Source organism: Theropithecus gelada, chromosome X, assembly GCF_003255815.1.
Source record: "Theropithecus gelada isolate Dixy chromosome X, Tgel_1.0, whole genome shotgun sequence".
In the NCBI taxonomy this organism is placed as follows: Eukaryota; Metazoa; Chordata; class Mammalia; order Primates; family Cercopithecidae; genus Theropithecus; species Theropithecus gelada.
Window position 1 is genome coordinate 146,322,709 of NC_037689.1, and position 26,196 is coordinate 146,348,904.

At 40.2% G+C, this 26,196-nt stretch overlaps 1 protein-coding gene across 6 annotated transcripts in view; it reads left to right on the top strand.

The window, feature by feature from the left end:
- AFF2 (AF4/FMR2 family member 2) overlaps nt 1–25,696 on the top strand; it is a 503,764-nt gene extending 478,068 nt beyond the window's left edge. For all 6 annotated transcript variants that reach the window (XM_025372179.1, XM_025372181.1, XM_025372180.1 and 3 more), the window contains 5 exons: nt 2,935–3,006; nt 3,363–3,456; nt 5,734–5,786; nt 12,432–12,622; nt 16,292–25,696. In XM_025372179.1, coding sequence (XP_025227964.1) covers nt 2,935–3,006; nt 3,363–3,456; nt 5,734–5,786; nt 12,432–12,622; nt 16,292–16,413 — 532 coding nt within the window. In that variant the 3' untranslated portion in view covers nt 16,414–25,696. The remainder of the gene's footprint in view (nt 1–2,934; nt 3,007–3,362; nt 3,457–5,733; nt 5,787–12,431; nt 12,623–16,291) is intronic.
- The last annotated feature ends 500 nt before the right edge of the window (nt 25,697–26,196 follow it).

Sequence of the window (26,196 nt, forward strand, 5' to 3'; positions counted from 1 at the left end):
ACAAAAGTAGGGTGATTATAAGGGCAGCTCTAGCCTTGCCTGCTGAGCCAATCAGCCTTCTTTCTCTTTGCACTGCTCTGAAATGTAGGCACTGAGAAAAGTGTCAAGTACTTCTCCTTGACTTACTTTATATACTGTGAAAGGCACCACCACCATTCTGTAGCTTTCAAGAAGAAATTGATTGCTCAGTGTCTAGTCAAAACTACCTGTGATTTTCAAAGATACACAAGATGAACATACTGGCAAAAATTATAAGGATTCAAAACTGAAGGGAAACATTAGTGAACAAACACAGGGACAATTCATGCTCTCTATTCATTCAAAAATGCAAATTTAAAAAGGCACTTTTTAAATTAACAAGAAAACGTAACAATGTTAATATCTAGCATTAAAAACTACAGCAAAAGAAGGCCTAGCAGTGAACGAGACCTGTTCTATGCAGCTGATGGGAATGGAAACTGATTATTGTAAATTGAGGGCAATTTGGCATTGTGTAGGAAAAGCCATACAAATGAGTATTCATATCTTTTGATCCAGTACTTTAACTGTGGAAATCTGAGTTTTCTCTCCTGAAGAAAACAATTGTAAAGACTAGAACAAGTAATCGGTATGATGTTCAATTTGACATTATATATAATAGCACACAATTGGAAGCACACCAAATAATAATAGAAAAGTAATTACATAGTAGACACTCAACAGAATACTTTGCAGTGATTGAAATACAACAATGACAGAGACTATGCAGCCACACAAAATATATTTATAATATGATGTTAAAATAAAATCAAGCTGCAGAATAACATGCACACTACAATTATGATCATGAAAAGTTTGTATATGCATCTGAACCAAACTGGAAAGGAAATGAAATCATAGCTGTAATAAGTGAGTGAGATTATGGGTGTTTTCCCTCTCTGCATATTCTTCTTTCTTATTTTCTTTTAAGAAAACACATGCTGTCTTAAAAATATGAAAGTAAAATACAAATTTCATTTTGTGGTAAAAGTGCGATGTGAATCATTAAGTAATTTTCTTTTAATTATTTGAAAAAAGTTATTTAGGGAAAAAGCATGATTTATGTTTTATTATATGCTATTTTACTTCCCGTAGAAGTTTATTTCAATGAAACCTGAAAGTCAGTGGAGAATTTACAAGCATTCACTTTAAAGTCAATGCTTTTAAACTTTATTTTGAGGTAATTGTAGATGCACATGCAGTTGTAAGAACTAATACAGAGAGTTCCTGTGTACCCTTCACCTAGTCTGCCCCAATGGGAACATCTTGCTTAACTATATTACAGTATCACAGCCTGAATGTTGACATTGATACGCTCCAAAGACTTCATTCAGATTCAACTAGTTTTGTTTTGTTTTGTTTCCAACTTCACCATTTTTGCATGTACCCGTTTATGTCTTCTCTATTTTTTACTTTTTTTAATAGTTTCTGTAAATTACATGTGTGTATAATATTTTTTAATGAGAAAAATTTCAGTTGGGAATCAAATGAGTTAAAGCAACTAGGTCTTCTGGTCCATTTAAGCAATTGAAACTCCACTATCAAGTCACTTCAAATCTGGTTGCAATTAGAGGGTGAGTGTAATATGAACATAGTTTTTAGTACTGCAATATTATGTTGAAGAAATTTTTATTACTCTCTCCCCGACAGTATGCTGGCTACAGAGAGAGAGCCCCATTTTCTTCATTCAAGTAATTATAGTTGCTCTGAGCTCTGGGAATCTGCAATAGAAATGTATTTGTGAAAACAAGTGGGGCATCACAATGACTTGACATTTCAGTGATCCAACTGTCAAAGAAAGCTAGATTTATTACATAATAAAAAATTCCTTTGCTTAATATTGCAACAAAAGAAGGGGCCCACATTAAATGTACAAGTGCCTTTCCTGGAAAATGTTCACTCAACACAACTAGAGCAATAACCAGGAGAGCAAGGCGGCTAGAATGCTGTGGAGGCCAAGTCTCAGGGGGTGAGCCTAGGCTCCCCAGTGTTCTGTGGGCGAAGGCTGCTGAAAGTGAGGAGTCAGGCATGCCAGCTCAGTGGCCCTGCAGGCTTTCCATAGCCTTCTTATAAATGAGAATTTTCAACTTCCTTCTGCCACACAGAACTCCATTACTTATTCTACCACAAATACCTGTGAAATTGCATTAAAGCTCAGACAATGATTTTATGCAATGAATCGATTTTCAAGAGTCTAAATGCCCTGAATGGAATGTACTTGACTAGAAGAAAAAAAAAGGGAACTACTCAACCTTTTATCACCCCAGTGCAGAACAGTAACAATTAAGGAGAATAGAAAGACAAAATATACAAGCATCATAAATTAAGGGTGCTTAGACCTTAAAATGCTGTGAAATCGACCTTCATTTAAAAACAAAAACAAAAAAACACTTTCAATAGGAATATATTCAAAACCTGAGCCATTAGAAAAGACCTTTTAACTGTATGATTGAGGTCTCCCTATGCTCATGTCAGACATAGTTGTATGTTATTTACCTAATCTGTCATAAACTGAACTGAAACTGACATTCTTGTCCACCTCTCATTGAAAACCAATCATGTCGTTTAGCTACAGTGTGCCTAGAAACAGTATTTTACCAGCATTTAGACACACACATGCACACACACACAGACACACACACACTCACAGTAATTCCAAAGCATTGTCCTAAGGCTCATGATTTCACTGCCTTCTTCAGAGTTGAACTCTGTATTTCACATGAGTCCTCTTATGACGCTTTGATCCCGATTTTGTGTGTTTTCGGGGAAGCATGCTTTTGCCCACATGCACCAGTCAGTCCTCCTGCCCAGAGCAAATGTGGGAATAACTCATACAGGCAATCAGACTACCAATGATTTTGGGCATTTCTGAAGGGTAATACAGATTCCACTTTAGCTTTTTCTTTCTCTTCAAAGGTATGCAATGAGGCTGAAGAACTTTGCAAGTCCCTTGGCTTCGGATGGGGACAAAAAGCTAGCAGTACTATGGTGAGTCCCATGGAGGCCACAAGAAAATTGCTGAAATGTCATAGAAGGATTTGAAAACTCTAGATCAACTTAAGCTGCTTACCCCAGATCATTACTCTTGTTTTCCATTAAACTATTAAAGGATAACTAATGGATTTCTTCAGTCGCTGACTAAACATTTACTCTCCTAATTTATACCCTTATCAAAATGGAATTTTAACGCTTGCCCCTTCCCTCTTTAGAATTTCTTTATTTACTTATGTTTCTCAATCTAACCATAGGAGAGTAACTGCAAATTGTGAATCAGCATTCTTCTTAACAGTTTATAAGTTTCACTAAGCACTGACATTAACAGAAGCCTTTCCTTATCACCACAGCTACCGATGTTTATCACTCCTCTATTTGAGAATGTTTAAGCTGAAGAAGGACCATGCTATGAAGTACTCCAGATCACTGATGGAATATTTTAAGGTAATCCTTATTTTGTATAATTTATAGGTACATGATGATAAAATCACTAATAAGACATGACATGCATGTTATTGAATGTCAAATGCTGCCAAAGGCCTAACCTCTCTCCTCCCTGCTGGCCATGGCCATCCTATCCCTCCTTAAGGGCTCAGCAAGGAGTTTATGTCTGATTTGATTCCAGGGAGAGAAGGCACGATAGTGCAATCCCCTGACTTTTTTCCAGACTCACAAATGACCCTTGACAACCTCCTGGTTGCAGTGAGGAGTATGTCACCTTTTTGCTGCTCTGTGAGGTGGGCACAACTTGTGGCTATAGGTATGGCCAGTCTTTTGTTAAATGATAGGTCAGCCCAGGAATCTCTCAGAAGTGAGAGAAGTCACTGTGGCCACCCTGGCTCTATGTGCACATCCACACCCCTGGAAAGCCTTTGGCCATGGGGAGTCTTGGAGTGCAGTAGCTGTAATTAAAAACAACTGATTGCTTTGGCTATCAAAACAAACAAACAAGGCCATATTGTTGGGAACTGGGGCTTTTAACTTGCAAGCACAAAAAAGGCAATCTCAAAATGCAAAGCCAAAATTTGAGAATGAGCCCAGGTAAAAATTGCAAACAGCAGCTTCATACTAGGCCTGATCACTGTACCCTCCAACACCAGTCATGATTTAGAGTTGGGGAGACTCAATGCTCCTTCTGTTGGGCAGGTCTAAAAAGAAAAGGACATGATTTTTTTCTTTTTTTATCAAGTGCCTGAGACTTCTTGGCTAAATCATACCAAAGTAGTTGTTTGAAATGAGCAAAATTATGGCCTTACATGAAACATACAGTGAGTGGAAGTGCACAGCTTTATGAAGACGCTGTGGCACAGTTGGGAAAAGGAGCAAGTTCCCCAGCTATTATGTGGTGTGGCCATAATGCCATAAGGCTAATATTCATGTGGGTAAAAGGGAGTCACGTACAACAGGCCCTCTTCTCTTCATATGTCTACACTCTTAACTTCTGCTTTAGAAAGTTCTTTCTTGAACTTCAGTGGGCATCAGAATCCCCCAGAGGACTTTTGAAACAAGAGTGTTCTGCCCCAGTCCCTAGGTGTCTGATTCTGTAGGTCTGAGGCATGGCCCAAGAATTTGTATTGCTAATCAGTTCCCTGGTGATGCTGCTGCTGCTGTTCTTGTGATCACACTTTGAGACCCACTGATGTAATATTTGCCCTCTTTGGCCTGCCCTATGTAGTTTACAGGGTATTGCAAAACTCCAAACAAATATTAAATAATTCATTCATCTAGGAGTGTGTTGAGCTTTCTTGAGATTAAAAACTGGAGTCTGCGGAATGCACCTTAGGTGTGGGTCTACAAAATTCCAGAGAAGTGTTCCATTCTCATTGGACTCCCGAAAATGCTGACTCTTTCCCTGACCCTCCTTTTGTAAAGGGGGCTGGGCTGGCAGCAAAGAGGCAGAAGATGAGCATCACTGGGGTTGTAACTTCCGAGAGCAGGTCTGAGTCAGGCACAGTGCCTCAAGAGTTGTGGCCATCTGTGCTGCTTGACCTTCCACCTGGCTAGGCCATTACAATGAGCCTGATACTTGTCCTGTAGTGGTAATGCTGAATGTCAGTTTTCCCTCTGATCCACAAGTGTGTGGTCTTGAAAATACAAGGAAGCCCATCCTTTAAACCAGCCCAGTTCCATCAGAGGAACAAAGGCATGTTTAGTATTCGATTGCAATGCAGCCCTGGACCAGTCACTTTGTTAAATAGGGAAGCTCTTTAGCCATGAGAGTTTCCATGTAAATATAGCAAATCAAGGTGATTCCTGAAAACAAACAAACAAACAAATGAAAATACTGCTTGGCTTTGACACATTCGTGGATTATTAGAAATGACAGCTCACTCTGCATCCCAGGGAAAAAGTTTCCAACTGGAGCTAAAGGTGAAAAGCTTACTTGTACTCTGAAGAGCTTGTTTTGCAGAATAAATTTCAGATGAGGATAATTAAACCACTTCTTGGAGAACCGAGTCTGATTTCACTGGGCCTTTTAGTGTATAAGATCTTTCATCAAGTGACTTTCATGGTCCTGATTGGAGCCCACTAATTATCCTAACCAGCTATTTTCATCGAGTGTGCGTCGTGGTGTGCTGACGTGCACATACATCCCAGCTCTGCATCCCGAAATGCTGCAATCAATATTAATGTACTCTAAATCACACTTCCATCTGTTTCTGAATTAATAAAACACAAAATAGATGTCCTTATTTCCCTTTCTCTCTCTCTCTCTTTTAGCAAAATGCTTCAAAAGTCGCACAGATCCCATCTCCATGGGTTGGCAATGGAAAGTAAGTATTTTGTGAAAATTGCTTTTTCATGAAGATGAGTGATTCAACAGACCCCAAATATTTTGCAGTGACAAGTCAGGAGTGAAGGTCAATTCTAGAACTACAGTCATTTTTGTACATACAAAATTCTAGCCAGGCTTTGGCTAATGGCAAGACAGAAAAGTTTAAAAAGATGTGGTTCAGAGTTATTTAACTATTTGATCTTTAAGCCAAATTATAGCCATAAAAGTATCTGCTAATAAGATGGCAAGCACTATGCCATTTTAGGGAGGCAGGATAAAGTTAACTCCACTGTGGTGATTTTTCAGTGATTCATTCAATAATGAAAGACCAATGAAATATTCATTGATATATGGTAACTGCTGTTTAATAAAACCAAAGGCATAATAGTGCTGAAAATGTGAAGCCACTTGGTCAGCCAATTATCCAAGCCTTCATGATAATTTTTATATTAATACTAAAATGCCCTAATCGAAGATAGAAAAGCATCCACTATAATGCTGATCAGAGACTCAGGGAACTCACCTGTGCCTGAGGCCTTATTTAGAGTTCTATCTGCTTGGGACAGCTCAGTCTTAGCAGCAGTGGAGTAGGGGCCCAAAAACTGTTGACCTGGTGCTGAAGCTGCCCTTGGCTTACAGAGTAAGCTAAGAGGGCCCCTTCCTCTCTCTGGGCTTGTTCTTTATCGCTAAAATGAAGGGGTTGGACCCAATGTCCTCGAAGGCCCACTGAAGAGATGTCTCTTATAGAGAGTGAGTTTGAATCCCAGTTCTGTGTCAGACGTGAAGTTAGCTAAACTTGCCTGAGCATCAGTTTCTCCTCTGATTCCCAAACACCCCTCACCAGCCCAAGCCCACACCCCTCAGTGATGGGAAGAGAAACTAGATGACTGTGGACATAGACCATTTTATAACTCCAAGCTGCTTTTTCAGTTTTTCATCATTTCAAAATTCCTGCATCTCTGATCAAAATAATTTCTTCAAGAATAAAACAGTCTCTACTGCCACTTTATAAATATCTAGAAAACACACTCCAAAAGCAATGTGACAATGAACTCTACTTTGAAATCATAAAAACTTTCAGTGCGAGGGAACAGATCCATTGAAAACTACACATTAACTCAATTACTGCATTGAAAGGAAGCACTGTTTAAAATGTTGAATTGGGTCTTACTCTTATATTGACGAACAAAAGGGAAAGAGTGCTTGTCTCTTAAGAGAAAAAATAAGTTCAGAAAATAAAAATAACCAGAGAAAGGCCCAGAGAAAACTGTTTTCTCTGAGCACAGAGTAAAGTAAGGGCAAGGGCAGGTAAGCAGCTATTAAAGGATCAGTGGGAAAAAAAATGCATTTTTTTTTGTTTGTTTTTGTTGTTGTTGTTGTTCTTGTTGTTGTTTTAATTCTGAAATGAAAGAACTCAAACACAACCTAAGCTTGTGAAGTTGCACGAAAAGCCTCCTGAAATGATTTTTAAGCAGATTTTGCATGAAGAAAGCACATGCCCTTTGGTAGGTCACAGAGCTTTTGAGTGAGGCAACTCAAAACAGTCACTCAGGGGTTATGTCTCATTCATTCAGCAAATGCTTTGCATGCATCTGCAGCACGATGGGCTGGGGATAGAAAGCTGAATTTGATATGGTCCCTGCACTCCAGAAGCACACAGTCCAGTGGAAGGAGGTGACAGGTATGAACAAGGTGCTATGGAAGCCTAGGAGAAGGAGCTTAGGGCTCCCTGCATAACCAGGAAGGGCTTCTTGTCTGCAAGCAAGATTATGGCTTGTTTCCCTGTGAATGAGGGTGGTGTCCCCCATGGAGGACTCTCACAGCACCTTCCAGGAGCAGCACCCTCTAACTTCAAACCCTCCTAGGCTGGCTAGCAATTGGGGAAGTCAGTTGCCCAGAAGTGGTTAAGGGCTCTGCAGGAAATTATATGGAGAGATGAGCAGAGGGTTGAGAACAGACATTCAGGAACTGCTTCCATGGAAGCTGGGGAAAAGAAGTGCAAAGAAGCAATTGGAAGAAGAAGCAGAAAAATCTGCTGAGTTTACAGCAGGGGCCAGGAAACTTTTTATTTAAAGCATCAGACACTATATATTTTGGGCTTTGTGTCAAGAGGTGAAACCAAGGCTACTAGGAAGAAAAATATGAGAGAACACAAATTTTCACAAAATTGTTACTGATAAGATTCAAAATATAATACCAATTATGTATAATTTTTGAAATACAAGTCTATTGGTAAGAAGAACGAAGAATATAAAATTTTTTCATAACATTTTGCTTAATTGGTGTTCAAAGTTAGTGTCCCCTCTCAACAAATTGATTGCAAATGTTCATCTTTTGCAAACTATTCAGATCTCACAGGCTGTACAGAAACACAAGATGGGCCAGATTTGCTGACTCTTGATACAGGGTTCTGGAATCCACATTGTGCAGAGTCTAAAAAGGCTAAGCAACAATTTCGAATGTCACAGAGAGATATTAAAAAGAAAGAAGCCGGGCAAACATGGATGGCAGTACTTTGAAGTGACCTGGTGGAATGGAAAGAGAATGAAAAGAATGGGCTTTGGAGGAAAATGGACCTGCTATTAGATCCTGACTTTTCAGCTCTTTAGGCTCTGTGGCCCTCAGGACGGAGCTGAACTTCTCTGAGGCCAGAAACAGCGGCAGCAGAACTTTCCCTGCAGAGTTATGATGAGGCTTAGACAGAATATTGGTGAAGCCCTGAACTATGCTTGGCACACAGAGACTGTGCAACAAATGATGGCTGCTGCAGCTACTGTTGCCATGATTATTGTTGTAATTGTTACCTATTTAAGTTAGAAGGGATAATGATCCCGCCTCTAGAATTCCCACAGCACTTGGTTAGCACCACAGTTTTGGCACTTACCCTAGATTTCCAGAAAGGAATGTATTTTGCTCCTCTATTAGACTCTTTGCTCTTTTGCAATAAGTAGCCATCCACCCTATCATTCCCCAAGTATGTATTGAGTTCCTACCTTGTGTGAGACACTCTGCCAAGCCTTTTGTAGATATACTCCCTATCCTCATGCTATATATGATTTTCTCCTTCTACCTTCCAGAGCACTTTATATGTAGTAGATACTAAATAAAGAATAGAAGCAAGTCATTCATTTATTCAACTGGTGTTCATTGAGAACATATATGCCAGACACTGTTCTAGATACTGAAGTATGGCACAGAGTGAAATACACAAAACAAAACAAAACAAAACAAAACTGCCCTCATCAAGGTCACATTCTGTTAAAGGAAAAAGATAACAACAAACATGTGGCATACTAGGTGATGGGAAGTGTCATGGAGAAAACTGAAACAAGGAAGGCAGGCAAAAAGGGCTGCTGAGGATAGGGGAGGGAGCAGTGGTACCATGCTGAATCTTGAGTAGGGATGTTAGAGAAGGATGATGGTAGAGCAAGCCATAACAATACTGGAGGAATTTCTTCCAAGCAGAGGGATGGCAGCTGCCTCTGAAGCAGGAGGGAGCATGCCTGACAAGTTCAAGGAACAGCAGGGCTGGGTATGGCTTATAGGTGAGAGGATGGTGGGTTGGACCAGGGTGGTAGTGGCAGAAGTGGTGGGAAGCATGTGCTTCTGTGCACATGCTCATTTGCATGTGTCATGGAAATATGGAGAAAAGGGTGAGATCTGCAAGTAGATAGACACAAAGAACAGTGATGATTCTACGCAGTGATGAAAGCTAAGTCAGAGTTGGAGAGCATACTGAAGTGAGTGGGCCCTGCATCAGCCCTCTTGTAGCCACAGCCACAACTTCTTAGGCAGCTTTTCATTTAATGAGCACAATGTAGTGTGCAGACATGCTCATCAGAATATGTCAGACCTTAGAGCCCAGTGTGAGAACAGTAACAATTGAAAACAGACACTTATCCTAGCTCTTCTTGCCTCCACCACTGAGTATTTAAAATAAATAAATTAGAGAATAGTAGGGGGAAAAGTCCCCAATAACCTTTCAGTGTGATAAAGTAAAAAGGGCTTTTCAAGATGTATGTGATAAAGAGAGATGATTTGGTTTCTCTTGTGACTCTTGGACATGATTGGAGATCATTGCCTTTTCTTGCAGTCAAGAAAAGTAAGGCCGAGCAAGGAGAAGGGATATGCTCAGGGGCACACAGCAATTTTATGGCAGGGCCAGGGCTAGACTCCAGATCTCCTTGGATTCCAGTACCTCTTTCCCTGAACCATGTGGTCTCTTTCCCTTTTTTTTTTTTTTTTTTTTGGAGATAGAGTGTCACTCTGTCACCCAGGCTGGAGTGCAGTGTCTCGGCTGCAACCTCTGCCTCCTCAGATCAAGCGATTCCCCTGCTTCAGCCTCCCAAGTAGCTGGGACTACAGGCGTGTGCCACAAAACCCAGCTAATTTTTGTATTTTTAGTAGAGACAGGGTTTCACCATGTTGGCTAGGCTGGTTTTCGAACTCCTGACCTCAGGTGATCCGCCCCACTTGGCCTCCCAAAGTACTGGGATTATAGGCATGAACCACTGTGCCTGGCTTTGTTTTTTTTTTTTTTTTTTTTTTTTTTGTTTCTTTGGTTTTTTTTGTTTTGACACAGCCTTGCTCTGACTCCCAGGCTGGATCACAGTTGTGCGATCTTGGCTCACTGTAGCCTCAATCTCCTGAGCTCAAGCGATCCTCTTGCTTCAGCCTCCCGAGTAGCTGCAACTAGAGGCACACGCCACATGTCTTTCTAACTTCCTTCAACATTTGTGGCACATGACAGCTTTGTCATTTTCTTTAAGAATTACAAATGAGAAAGTATTTCTTTCTTGCCATGAATTGACATTTAAGAGTTAATGACTACCACTGGGGAAAAATACTAGGAAATAGCTTTTGCAACCTACCACAACAAAGAAACCCAGCTTTCACTGCCTTTTTGTCATTTCACTGTCTTCTGTGCCTAGACCTTAGCTTGGACATCTCCTCATCCCACTTCTACCTTAAGAATAAATCTTTCTGTCAAGAAGTAATGAAGTAGCTCAGAAATTATAAACATAGCAGGAACACTCTTGAACCCACTCACACCAGACAAGCACAGAGCAAGTGTGAGGACGAATTTGCTCCCTCAGACCAGACCAGAACATGCCAGAAAATAGACTCTGTTTGCAGAAATGGTCCAACTCTCTCCTATAGCTGTAGGCACAGCCTGTGAGTCTCAAGAGCATTGCAGTTGTAATTGTTCCCAGATCTAGTCAGCAGCATTTCAGCATTTTGGTACGCTGCGATTGCTGTTTCCCCAAATCATCTGTATGTGCTGCCCATCAGGGTGCACACCTGTTCTGGGAGCCACCCTGGAAAACTAGAGTTGCCAACAATAGCAACTGGTAAGGGGGTGGGGGTGGGGCAGGAGACAGAGTTACTTGATTGTGTGATAAGGTGTGTTCAGAGGAATAAGGAAGAGATTCTTTCAAACATGCAGATTCATGGAGTCCTGAAGACATCTTCCCTCCATTTCTTTTACTCACTCATTATGTTCTGTCCTGATAAATTGATGCGTTTGCCTGGGCAGATGTTCAAAGTGTGACTGGAGGGGGATAGAGAAGCAGAGGGGCACACAGACCTTGCTCCTGCACACAGGAAGCCACCCATGCTTTAGTGACTGTTCCTGGGCAAGCCTTCAGGTTCCTTAGGTAGCCAGATCTAACCCTGGGCCCTGGAGGAAAAACGACCCCTATGCTGTATGCAGCCAGCAGGTGACTCCTTGTTGCAAGTATTAAAGAATGTAATGAAAATGTGTGTCTAAACACTAGTACTCTCTGAAGTGGAAACTCTGAAGACTTCTTTTTATAAATCAGCATGCAGGTAAATAGTCAGCAATTAACAGCCCATCTCTGTAGCATGTCTTAAAGAATCCTAAAGAGAGAGAATACTACTTTTCCCAGCTTCCCAAATACTGCTCCTTGGGGGGCTGTAAGAATTGCACTTTGCTTATTGTGGTACCTGTATTTGGAGCAAACTGACATTGTGGTTTCCACAAAACACATTGATGATAGACCAATATTGGACATCAAGTGTTTTCTAACTGCTGATAGCCATTCCCGCAGCAGGTAGAGAAATCATCATAGCTCTGAACTGGCTGTTTCTCTGAAACATCACAACACTTGTTATATGTATTCAAAGGAAGAGCTATATTTATGGGTAGAATTAATGCTGGAGAAATATCCACTCAGTCCTCTCTGGTATTTGAAGACAAAAGCAGTGGTGTGCATGGAGTCCTCGGTGGTTGTCAAAGGCAGTGGAGACTTTGGTGTTTAATGTTAGAAAGGAAGAAGAGTGGGCCTCATTCTATAGCCTGGCACTGTAGCTCTGGGTGGCTTGGTCAGATGAGGCAGGTATGGGGTGGTAATAATCTCTGTATCCACTAGAGCCTCTGGAAAAAGCTATTGTGTTGACAAAAGCTATTGCATTGACAAAAGCTATAGATGTACTGTGAGAAGAGTCAGTGGGATGTAAGAACAAGCTCCACTCTGATGGGGCTTCACATATGTACACTATGCTAAACTTCACTCCGGCAAATGACATTCTGATGAGATCCCAGCGTGATGGGGGAGGCCTAGAACCCCACTGTCACTCTTTCCTACCAGCCTAACAAGGCCTGTCTCTTTCCATTCCCCAGGAACACTCCATCCCCAGTGTCTCTCAACAACGTCTCCCCCGTCAACGCAATGGGGAACTGTAACAACGGCCCAGTCACCATTCCCCAGCGCATTCACCACATGGCTGCCAGCCACGTCAACATCACTAGCAATGTGTTACGGGGCTATGAACACTGGGATATGGCCGACAAACTGACAAGAGAAAACAAAGGTATGCTCATCTGTTCTACCCATATAGCTCACAGACCACGATGGAGTTAACTTCACTTTAAAGGACTTGAGTTGCACTTGGTGGCCTTATATCTTTCTGTATCTCTGATTTCCAGGACTTAGATAAGGGAAGACAGAGTTTGCTCAGGGCTGACACAGTGACCTGTTATTCCTGAAAGAGTGAAAAAGCCCTGGAATTTTGTCCTCCTTTAAATCTTAAACTAATTTGAACTGTGATGTGTTTTGAATTTCACTCACTGACAAGGATCAACACAGAGAAACAGAGGCAAAGACAAAAATAATGAGTTACAAATTAATTATGATCCTGTTGGCTCCTGTTATTATTATTATTATTATTATTATTACTATTATTATTTTGAGAGGTGAGGTTGAACTAAGGCCTTCAACCTTCATTATAATTACTAGCTCCAGTTGAGTACACGATAACGCAGCTTGCATTTGGAAGCAAGGGCCAAAGTTCAGCTAGTACTTTTCACACACTGATGACTGGGATGAAGAATCAGGGTGCTGTTCATGATGACACTTGAACTTTGTTACAAAACAAATGCAAAGAGGACCCTGCTTTACCAGAGTGAATCCGCGGTCTTTGGTGACTCATGCTGACATCTGTGACCTTAGCTGTCATTGAGGATCACAACAAAGCCTCACTATCCTAATGAAGGTGGGAAGTAAAATCAAACTGCACATTTGTCCCAGCTGTTCATTTGACTTGGCTGATTCTGGCCCCGCAATCACAGACTGCTCCGCACCAGTCAAGGTGGGGACAAATGTGGGCTACCCATTACTATTGTATCGCTGAGCATGGGGAAACTATCTCATTGGAATAGGAAGGATGCAGATTTTGCAACCCAATCATTTAAGTTTGAATCCTACCTGGGTCATGCATTACCTGGGCAACCTAGGCAAGTTAGTTAAATCTGTGAGCTACTTCCTAGCTTCCATCTCTATAATGGACATAACAGTGATGATGATGGTGAAACTTTCCAGAGGGATGATAGAGATGGGTTGAATTAAATAATAGGTGTAAAGCACCTAGTATAAAATTCTGAGTCCAAGGTAGAAATTCTACAAAGATTTATTATCTTTCCTTACTACGTAATATTATGTATCTATATAACTCAAAGATTTTGTGGCTCACAAAGCACATTCCGTAGTTTGAGACCTCACCCCTCAATGCATCTATAAGCTTACACTGACTCCTGGGAGTATCTGCATGTATTGGTTCCACAGGTTTGTGCAGCAATTTCTATATGCCAGGAACTGCACTATTGCTTTATCATTTGTTGTCTCATTTGTCCTTATTTCATACATGAGGAAACTGAAGCTCTATGAGATTAAGAAACTCACCCATGTTATCACAGCTCTTGCTCGTTAGAAGCAGGAATCTAGAAGTATCTGATTCCAGATTCTCATCTCTTAATAGGCTACACTGCACATCTAGAGAACAAAATTAATGACAGGTCCTCAGAGACCTTTGGTGAAATCCCAAACCAGTTATCTGAGCAATGGATAATTATTAAATTGTCTACTTTTCTACACCTCTGGAAATTCAGAGACAACTGGCCTATACAACCAGAGTCATCCAGGGGTTCTAGAATTACAAGTGAAGATGGACACAACTTAAGATTTGTCTAGCATGTCTGCCTCCACTATTTCTCTCTTATTTTGTATCAGTAACTGGAGGGCAGTTCAATATTTATGGATTTCCTTTATCATTGCATCCATTTTCAAAATCTGGTTATTTCCCTCTAAATTAACTTCAGAACTTTCCAGGAGCAATGTGGTGGCTGTGCTGAGGTTAGGGTGAACTGGTGTTAATCTTGTCATTAGCACAGTGTGTCAAAGAGTTTCTAAATTCTCTGTGTCGTTTTGAATGAAAACAACCCCGTCATTCTTGCATTTGGTTATGAGAGAGCAGAGAGAAAATATGTCCTGTTAATGTTGTCATTGGGGTTTTCAGTGGACGGGGGAGAGGACTAGTGTGAAATCTTCTGCTCAAAGCCTTGAGTTTCATACCTTGTCATTTCTGATCTACTTAGCTCTGGGAATTCTATTCACATCTACCTTGTCTGTATAGAAGTGAGATAACTGCGGAGCTTCCCTTTTGGTTGCAGCTCTGCATTGCACTGGAGACAACCATGTATTTGCACGTGTTTTACCCAGTGGAGATGGGTGAAGTTGGTTCTCCCAGTGAAAGGTCTCCACTCCTGCCTCATACTGCCCACCATGCAGCTGCAGATTACTTATTGTAGAAGGTTCTGGTGCTGAAATGAGCCAATGGCACTTATGCTGCCCCCTGGCCTTTGGTCTAGAAGCTTACCTGCCCAGCTGCTTATACTGTTCATTTGGAGCAGTTATTAAAATGGTGTCTAATTAAGAAAGCCAGAGAGCTTTGTACAGAATACCGAGGGAACATCCTGGCTCATATGAGGCTCACATTCATTCAACAATGACTAGGTCCTTAAATATTTTCCTTAATACTGTATTACATAGGAAAATATTTTAGATGCCAGAAATAATTTACTCTTTTATCAGAAGAAATTATTTTTATTGCATAGTACAGGTTAAAAAGTATCATATAATCAAATAAGGTTGACACCTAGAGAAGGATCCCATATGTTATATATAACATAAAGAATAAATGCATTGTTTGATGAAATTCCATCTCCTGAGTAATCAAGCACATGTAACCCATGCATGGAAATCACTTTCCAAGAAGGCAGGAGAGCATCCCATGTTAGGGCAGTCTCCAGTCCCATCCCCACACCCCACCCCCTGACACAGATTCCTTGCTGCCAGCCAGCACATAGATGAGGCTGCTTCCTTTGCCAGAGAGCTCTCTCATAACCAAGTGCCAGGCAAATGAATTCATACATGAAAAGGGAACACCTAGCAAGTTTTTAGAGATCATATAGTTTTTCCCACATAGTACTTCTATCCCGTAAGGCAGACATTCCAAAACTCCAGTCACGCTAGTTAGTAGTGTAGCCTCAGGGCTGCCCCCTTCCCTAAGAGAACCAAGGGAAAATCAGCTGGGCATTCTTACCACTCATGTCCTAGGTCAGGGGCAGGAAAAGTTGTTAAGTGACAAGATACTTGCAGGCCATTTTCCATCCCCAATGAAATTGGTAAGAAGACTTACAAAATCAAATTCCCCCTTGATGTTTATTTATCTGTGGAGGCTGATGGCTACTATTAATGCCCAGATTCATGGGCCTTGTCTAGACCATGCCAAGAAAACTCAGTAAACTCGGTTCATTTAGACAAAAGGAAAAGAGGATATTTTCAATTCAGTAACACATTGAATGACAAACAGCTTGACATTAGATAGACCATGGCTCCCTACAATTTTGTGTAGAAATACCCTTTTCTAAATATAAATGTATAATCAATGAAAACATAAATTTATTACGTGCTGCAGAGTTTTTGGAGCTCACTAAAGATTAAAATAATGGGGCTTGATAAACTTGTGGAGTTTTGGTCTCCTAGTAGGCACTCTATAAATGTTTGTCGAATGAATGAAGGGACAAATGAATCACATTTCCATTGTCCATGTGGTTGTGGTGTTGTGTGAAAGCAGCTTCTCAATGTGGTGCATATTTTCATGATATCCTATGAAGGCCTAACTGAGGACTGCTCTGCCTTTCAGAATTCTTTGGTGATCTGGACACCCTGATGGGGCCTCTGACCCAGCACAGCAGCATGACCAATCTTGTCCGCTACGTTCGCCAAGGACTGTGTTGGCTGCGCATTGATGCCCACCTGTTGTAGTGGGTGTTCTCCTATCTCTAGCATCACGACCCATCACTCTACCTCTACCAGCGCACTGATGGTCACTGGTGGAACTCCACTCATTGGGGAAAGTTCTCTTTGGTTATGTTTGTTTTTATGCTTCTTTTGTTATCTGTGAAAAACAGAAGTCATTGTAAGTTGACACTACAACTTAAGGGCAGTGTATGTTTTATTAGTCATTTTTTTTAGCATTTGATATGCAATCCTCAGATTCCACCATCTTTTTGTGCTTCATGGAATGACAGTCCCTACAATATTGTTTTAAGCCCACACTACCCAAAACAAAGAATGGGAAGCACTTGTGATAAAGACAGGCTCCTGAGAAATGCAACAAGTGGTCTTACATATACATGAGAACTTAGACACAAGGGACCATCCCCCAAACTATACTCTTATACCCAGAAAAAAACATATTTCAGAATCTATCATTAAACTTTTGTGTATCCCACAGATTCAATCTTCAGGTGAGAATTTTCATTGTCAAAACCCACTGGTTAGATGTAGCAACATCATGAAATCAAGAGTATCGAGAAAATAAATGAGCATAGCAATGCTACTCTTAAAAAGATGCTATGCCACACAACCAGAGGACTTTCTTGCTAGCATCCCTTTCCTTATTCCCTATGTTGTTAATTTTAATGATAAGAAGAAAGGGTGACATTTATTTTGACAAGTTTTAGGCATCAGCTGGCATCAGTATTTTTCAACTCTATTATTTGAAGTGTAAATCCTCACCTGGGATTCTCTGTGTGCAAAGCTCTCCTTTTGAGGAACAGTTTGGTTGATGCATGCTTTAGTAGCCAAAATGCTACACTCTAGACTTAGAGTTGGGAGTTAAGAGAGGTCTGGAAAGTGTCCAATAAGGAATTCACACCTCTGCCTCCTTTACAACAACAACATTTACACAGTTGGTAAGTGGGTCCATAACTGGCAGGATTTTTAAATTGTATTTTGCTCAAATCTATGGAAACAAGTTATCACTACCTAGAAGTAATAATATACAGTTTTCTTCCTAGTGGCTTGAAAATCTGGACTTCCTCAATTATTATTTGCATTTTCTCTCTTATAGGGTTTCCGTTTTCTACTTTCTTTTTTCTCTTATCTGTGTTTCCTTTTCCTTTGTTTGGCTCATTAACTTTTGACTGAATTACAATTACTGATTTTATTAAAGTCCATATTATCATGAATAATTTCCATGAAAATTCCTAAGAAAACTCCAAACTCTCTAAATAGTGGTTAGCTTTTATTTTTTTTAAATGAGTCTTGGGGTAGTTTCAAAATCAGCTTCACCCTGAGATGCTTTGAAAGAGCCCTAAACATTGGGAACCATTCACCTAATTTGGAGATATTTCTCACTGGTTGTGACTACACCCTCATGATACTTTACATTCATTTTATGTCCCTAAACATCACAATGTAAATATCATTTTTGACATTCCAGCTCACCAGAAGATTCTTACACTTGTGGTAAACACTATCCAATGCATTACTTACTGGTAATTACCTGCTGGTATATAATTCCATGTAGCCTTTAATATGCTGGGTTATCAAATTCTGTTCACTGAGTTATGACCAGATAAATAATAGATATGCACATGAAAGATGCAAACTTGTATGATTATTAAAGTAAGCCATGCAGGTCCATGATAGAAACAGCAGGTGATGACTCTGCACTCTCATTGTCAAGATTAGATATATCCCCAGTTGCAAAACAGCCATACTTGAGCTGTGCTCTGGTCATCTTTGAGTTTAAGGCCCTTTGTTGTATAAGGCTGTGGAAGTTGTACTCCAATGGCTGAAGCCATATTGTTAATATGGCTGATGGAAGCATCCCAGCAGCTGAACCCAGCACTTTTTATGCTCCCACTGTGGTCGAGCTTTATGTTTACAGTCTCAGCAACAACACCTATGCATGCACACACACAAAAATGAAACCTGAAAGAATCTTTTCTGAGCCTCTTAAAAGAGGAAAATGATAACATTAAAGACTCTGAACATCCAAGGTTGGTGTCACATATAAAAATTAAGCTGATGACTTTGCAGCGACTCAAGTTCTCTCTTTATCATGGTTTACCAGGTAGAGTGCTTGGCTATTACTATATAAGGAAGCCCACTGGCTTGACTTGTAAGTTCAACCTAAACCACAATCTTAGACCATTATGGATTTAGGAGTAGATTCTTGAAATCCCACATCCAGAAACTAGACGTTAGAATGTTGGGGCAGTTTCCCAGAGAAACAAGCATATTGCCTCATGGATGAAAGACTTGTAGTTCTAGTTTCAGTGACTTGTTATATCTACTTACATACAACAGGGAGGCAAGAGGATTCTCTGTCATCTCTGGTGACTGAGTGTAAAATATGTGCCAACTTGACAGCACAGTGACCAAATCTGACAATCGAGCTCTGGATCACCACTTGATTATGTAGTAGACTCATTTATAAAGCAGTTTAGGAACTAATTAAATATGGAGGATGAATTACCTTCCTATCCCTTGAGATAAGACATCTTTCGGTTTCATGATTAAGGATTGTTGCTGTTTTATAGTTGCTCTATTCATCACAGTGTAAATGGTGATGCGTGTCGTAGGTGCGCAGCTATTTGAGGGACTAAGGGATGGAGATATTCCGTCAAATGAATCTCTTCAGCATACCAGTTTGTGGGAGGGATATGAGACATATGGATGGTAGTGAGAGATTGTGCCTCTAGATCTTGATGGAGGCTTAGTGAGACACACTTAAATAAGCACATGGAGGTTAGAGTAGAGGGCAGAGTAAAAGGAAGCTCCATCTGAGCAAGGACACCAAAAGATCTCAGCCCTGCAACTTGACCCAGGTAGGGCCACCACTACGCCTTCACTTGTCACCCAAGCTCCAACCACAGAGAGTTTGACAAGCTTGTGTTATGATGTTGACTTGGCTTTGTATTTTTAATTAACTTTGGATTTTTAGTGGTTTTGTCATATAACTGTCTGAGTTTGGTAGGTAGGATTACTTTGAAAAGGGTTTACTAGTGTGGTCCTCCGGGTAGAATTTAGCTGTAAGCATGTTGTTAGCCAGCCTGTAGACTGTTAATTACTTAATAATCTCATTGGAAAAATACTAGTAGTTTTATATTTGGATGACATAATTGGAAAAGCAGATTAGCTGCTACTACTTTTAAAAGACTTAAGGTCGGGATGCCTTTTTTTTTCCATGTAAGGAAATGAAAAGATCAAAATCTTCAGGCAATAAGCAAGTTGCAAAATTAGAAACCATTGCCTAAAATATGTTTTGTTGAGTTTCCAAATGGATGAATTTTAATTTGGACATTACATCACTAAATGCATTAGATTTTGTCTGCATTGGAAAGATACTTCTAGCATATCTTTCCCAAAGATATCTAATTTGGATTCTGTTTTATGCAAATTTGCATCCTGGAGGTTGAAGTTGGAGTTTGAGGTTGGAAAGTATTTTTGAAGGCAGAATCAATTGAGTTGTGAGGGTGAGGCCCTCACATACTTCTCAACAGACATGATAAAATTCACCTGCATGAGTTGGCAGGTGGGAAAACCAAACTGGATCACTGGGTAAGACTACTCAGTAAAGCAATGAACTACTTGCTTAGAGAAGCATCACTATCCCCATTGAGAAAAATGTGTGGCAAGATGATACAGCTACACAGTATCAAATGAATGGGTCAATTCAGGGCCCCCAAATTTAATTCTGTGGGGAAAAAATATTGAGCCAGTTGTCAGTGTTCTGTTACACGACTGGCAGACTAAATTCTTCATCATTGTTGTTATTGTTGTTGTTTATCATTTTCACTCGCACAGCCTTATTCTCATAATTAAAATCTGATTCATTTTCTCTTTAGTGTTAGTAGACTCCAACAACAGAAGTGGCATCTGTGTATTGATAATCAGCATTTACCCTGGCAGGAGACTAATCAGATAGGCCAGTGTCAGACATTAATCCTACCGTCTGATATTTTTGGTGAAGGAAAAAGTATTAATTCTCTTTCCATCCTCCTCCTCAGAAATATAGAAGCCCTCTTTACCAATCATCACATTTTACTCTGTAATCTACCAGCTAAAAGAAAATTGCATTGTGGGGAGGGCGGAAAGGGGGTGGGGGTGGGGGTGGAGGGTGGGGAAGCCCCACAAAGCCAGATTGCAGTTCTTGCCCCTTTTTGCTTCTGACATGAGATGTTAAAGAATTATTCATAGTGCTCACATTGCGTTAGGGGACACTGAACTGCTTTTTAGATCCATGATCAGTCATCATTCTTCTAAGAGATTGGAGCTTTGCTGTTTCATTAACTGTGCAGTGTAGACTAATGGTGTTTAATAAAAATCATTCAAAATTTCAAACTCTTTTGCCAGTGACCTCAATTTTGTTGGCTCTTTGATTTGTATCAGACTTTGAGGAGGGAAGGGGGAAGTGAAGGAAGCCCGCTTCCAGGCCCCTGACAGGATGCTGCAGTGGCAAGGTCAAGCTCGCCTGCCTGCCAGCAGTTGGCTGGTGAGCAGCAGCATGCAGACCAGCTGTGGGAAGCCTCCTGAAGAATGCCCCAGCTGATGCTTTCAGCTGGGAATAACTTGTTCCTATTGGGGAACTCATTGTTCTCCAGTCTCTGCAGCAGGAAGCCAGCTGTCATATCCGGAGGGAATTTCAGATGCTTTACCTTTTTGGTTTTGCCCTGCATCACTCATGTGGCTATGAAATAGATGTGTCTCTGAGAATAGAGCCCAATGTAGTGACAATGGGTAGTCAAATGCACCCCAGATGCTCATGCCCTCTTGTGGTTCTGCAGTGTTTATGAAATTTTGGGGAAAGGAGACCCTAGACAGTAAGCAAAATTGGAGACACTCCAACAAGGCTAAGTTAATGCTGTGTTGCCCAGACCAAGAGCTAGCTTCTCATTTGGTCAGCCTAGCATGCAACCAGTAGTGTGGTGGTAAAATGTTTAACAACCAGCTCACTGAGAATAGAAAGCACCTGGTTTGCACCATTTACCAATTTCTGTGGCATAAATACTACCACTTTAGATGATTTTAAGCTACCAACTGTGATGTCACTGAACACATGGTTGGAAAGAGATGCACACAGTTGACTCTTGCAAGCCTGGGCAAAAATGCCTCAACACACTACTGGATGCAGCCAGTCAAAGAGGGTTCATATTTCATATATGTGTTCATGTGGACACACACAGACACACACACAAACTCACCCTTACACACACACTTCAATGACTAAAACAATTACATAGTTTTAAGATATGAGTCAATGTGTGAATGTAGAAAGCTCATGATAAGGCCCTAGAGGTATGGGCTGCCCTGGAAGCCTAGGTTTTAAGCAGGAGAATAGCTGAGAAGAATGAAGCCCTCCTGAGCTGAAAGGAGAGATGGATCAACGGAGATGGTTTCATCATCTCCTTCCATATCTCATAGGTAAAACGGGCACTTAGAAAACCCTCATGATTGATTTTTTAAAAAGATAAGTGAGTGTTTTTTATTTTTTTATTATTATCATCATTATTTTGATTTACAAGTGCTATTTGTAACTTTCACATGTAACTAGGATAAAGTATTTACGGGAACTCTATGGAGAATAGCCCAATCCAGAATTTACTGTGTTTTTCTTTTATGTGACATGGAAACTCAGTAATTCTCCTATCTTCACATTGTTGTTCATAAGATTTTTTACTTTAGTTATTAGGGAATCTAAGTTTTTTGTTAACATTTGCTTTTAGTTAAAAGTATCTACTTACTGTTTTAGCTCTGAATTCAAACCAGAATATCTCTGTATCAATTACATGACTAATAGTCAGAAACAATCATCCAAACCAAAATAATTCTCTTTTCCACCCAGTACGAAGAAAACTAAGCTCAGTAACAAGAAGGCATAAACTAAAGTATATAATGAGAGTTTCATTAAATACACACACACACACACACACACTCACTCACACATACACTTTTTAAATTAGGTCTCCACACATAAATCATCTTGAAAGTAGTTTAGAAAATCTCAGAGAATTAATTCTCCTGGTCCTGTGCATCTTCTGCAGTTAATAAGAGGTTTGTATCTGGAAAGACTGAAGAACTTGTTCTAAAATCTTTTTTTTAAACATTTCCATTTTTTGTCTGGGCCTGTATCCATGGTTGAATGTTAGCCCTGGAGGAGATTCATGTCTTACTCGCTCTTTCTGGCCCTTCGTCTTTTGCCTCTGCAATTCTTTTTGTAGCTGGCACAATAACAGGGACTGGAGGTCTATTCTTTCATGGTATTGCTACAACATTTGTCCTTACTGGCAAATGGTAACATCTGGGTCTGGTTTAATTGGCATTACACTTACACAGGGACTCTGAGCACCCCCTTCACCACACCAGACAGTGGACTAGTTTTCACAGCTACAAAGAGCTAGAAATGTGTTTAACATCATCCAGTGCATCCCCTACTTTAACACCACCCTCACTAATCTATCATATTCACCCATAAATTTTACAAATGAGATTGATTCCGTCTCAGGACAATTTGTCAAATACTTAATTTTCTTCCTGGATGATTCTACTTACTGGATATTTTAGAAAGAAAAATGTCTGAGATAAAATCCCTCACATTTACTCAATATTACAAATTGCTGTTTCTATTCCTACTCTGAGTAGTGTTTCTGAAGATTGTTTGCTGTAGTGTTGTCTTTGATAAAATGAATGTCAGTAGTGAGCCTTTTAGAGATACCATGCTCAGAAATCCTCTTTGGGATCAGGAGATACCTAAAATTCTCCCCCTTTGCCCACTTTGTTAGATGAGTGACCTATTCTTTGGATCCTGCAAAGAAGAGACTGGTTTCTTTTCTTTTCTGGTGGTGGTAGTGGTTGTATCTGTGGCTGTGATGGTTGTTGTTACTTGTCTTTCTCTCTCTGGCTCTGGCTTTTGCTTTCCTGCTAGTGTTCTTTCTCTTTCCAAACAAATAGTGAAATTAAATGTGAGCTTCTGAATTGTACTTGTTCATGCTTTTAAAACATAACAGATTAATAAAAATAGATGTGTCCTGATTTAAAACATGCCCCCTGGAAAGGCATGCTGTATTATGAAATCGTGATAATATAACTGCATTATTACATGGCAGTATAAATATTAGTCTGTTTAATTCATTTGTCCAATTGTATAACTTTGTGGAGCAGTGTTTTGACCTTTGCTACATAATTTTGGAGCAAGTGGAGTGGTTGCAGGCAGACGAGACAGTGTTATATCAGGATTTTTCAATGAACTTTAGTTGGAGGCCTGGCAATGGCAAACATCTCCAGATGTTTCTGTAACCATTATAAATATGAAAAAAACCCTCTTCAAAAAATTTCCCAGAGTACTTCAGTCAAGACTTTTTAGGTTCATCTTTTTTTTTCATTTCTCCTTTTCTTTTTCCATTATTTTTGGATGGGGGTTTGTTATCATTGGACTGAAGAAATATTTTGACTGCAATGGTCTCTCTCTCTCTCTCTCTCTCTTTCTCTCTTTTCTTTCCTCCTTCCCTCTATCCATCACCCCTCATTAAAATATTGAAATCTGGAGTCTTTGATAAATCTGCATTAGACCAGGCTATATGCTAGGAATGAAATCTGGGCAAACATCGATGGGTTTTCAAAGAATGCTCCACGTTCATTGGGCCCTTTCACACCCCACAGTGATAAATGAAAAGGATAGAGATAGTTTTTGCAAAAGGGCACTTTGATAATATCCTCTGAGACCTAATGCAGTTTAACAAATGACTCCACCTGTTTTTCCAGTAAGTAATTTGACTGAGACTTGCAAAATACCCCTGCGAGTTGTCAGGGGTGTCTTCTGCCTGGTCTATAGTGTGTGTGTTTGCTTTGTATCTAACAGGCACATTCACGTCTCATGTGCTCATATGAAGTATTTCCTAACATTCCCATTAGCCTGTATATAAGAATCAGAAAGATAATCCCAACATGTTGTAAATGAAGATGTGACTCTATAACCTTTCTCTTCTTCCTGGAAAAAAAAAAAAAAAAAAAGACATTTTCATGCGTATTTTAAACAGAAATTTTGTATATTTAAGTGTCATGGAAAATATTTATTGAGTAACTGGGATACAAATGGGAATTTAATTGTCATCATATGCTTTGTGTGTGGGGATGCTCACCAACACCATGCCGCTGGACCATTGTGGCAAGCCTAACTGCACAGAGTACACATCATCAGTGTGTGTGTGTGTGTGTGTGTGTGTCCCTGCATGTGCAACATGTCTAGCTTGCTGTCCTTCATGGGATTTTAGCTTTCCCTTCTTGAAAAACATTACTTTACAGTTCCAGGAAGCCCTGGTTACGTTACTATATGAAGGCAGTGATTTGAAATGAAAATTCCTTTCCTCTTGGAAGCTTTGGTCATAATATCATGGTTCAATTAAACGGATTCCACCGGCCTTTGTGATGGAAAAAGCTCTGTTCAAATCCAGTTGAGTTTCCAAGAGGAAATTGTAGGTCAAGATGCATGAGAGGGAAGATGAAGGCCACCTCAGCTGCAACAACATGAGCTGAGTTGAGCCCTCAGTGTTGAAGTTGACTTGCTCCAAGCTGCAGTCCAAAACCCTTGGGCCCATGCCTGGCCTATGCTCCTTCCCAAGTAAGTAGAGGAGCAGAACCATCAGGAACAGCCTGCCTGGCTCCTAAGAAGAAAACTTCCTGACGTCCTGTCCCCAAAGGAAGACCCTTTCCCCAGGGGCACCCCAGGTGGCCAGTAAATTGTGATGACCATTCAGAAAGTGCCCCCTTGGCTTTATGAGAATCCAATTAGTCTTCTGAACCACCTTTTCTTGGGTGCAGATTTCCAATATTCATGCTCATTGCAGATCCACCAACTGTCACTGTTCTTAACAAGCATGCTCGTCTTGTCAGAATTTCAGTAAGTTCCAATTTCCTGTACAGACCAGGGTAAACTGTTCTAACATCAATCAATTAATGAAATGTTATCTGGTTTTTAAAAGCTGGTTTCATGTGCTTTATGTGTATAAAACTATATCTGCCTGTGTGGCTTTGCATTTCAAATGTGTGGCGCACAAGCATTTTGTTGGTGCTTTGTTCTCAGTACAGTAACTCTGTGTACAAACATTTTAATGTGGTTTTGTTGTTTTCCAACAAGATGTCTCTGTAAAAATGATATTGGCTGAGCTGGTGCGTTGGTTTCTCTCATAGAGGCATTAACTATACTGCCAATGCATTGAATTATTTAAAAATGCAAAATAAAATTTTTATGAAAATCTCATTTTAGACATGTAGATCATTCTGCTTAGAAACTTTCGAAGTCATAGTACCTTGTTATCAACTCTTCCACATTACAGTACATAGCCGGTGCTCCCGCTTACATCAACAGCCATAAAACTGACAGCCATAAAGAAAATAACTCTCACAAAGCCAATTCATTTTATAAGAGAGACCCTTGGACTATCATTCAAAGCCCATTTAAGAGAAAATTATAAAATATTTAGTTATCTGGATTCCCAGTACACAGCACAAAAAGCTTGCAAAGTATAAAGTTATAACTAGTAGATGCTGACAAAAGAGAGAGAATTACAAAACTAGACTGAAAACTTAAAAACACAGCTGGCAATGGCCATTTACTGCAGGGGTATGCTGCCAGTAGCCCTGGGAGGACAGCACAAGCAATAATTTTGGGTCACAGTAATGTCTGAAAGTCATCAGGAAAAGGTTAAATATACCTTAACTAACACAGAAACTCATGTCATATATTTAGGAACTGTTTCC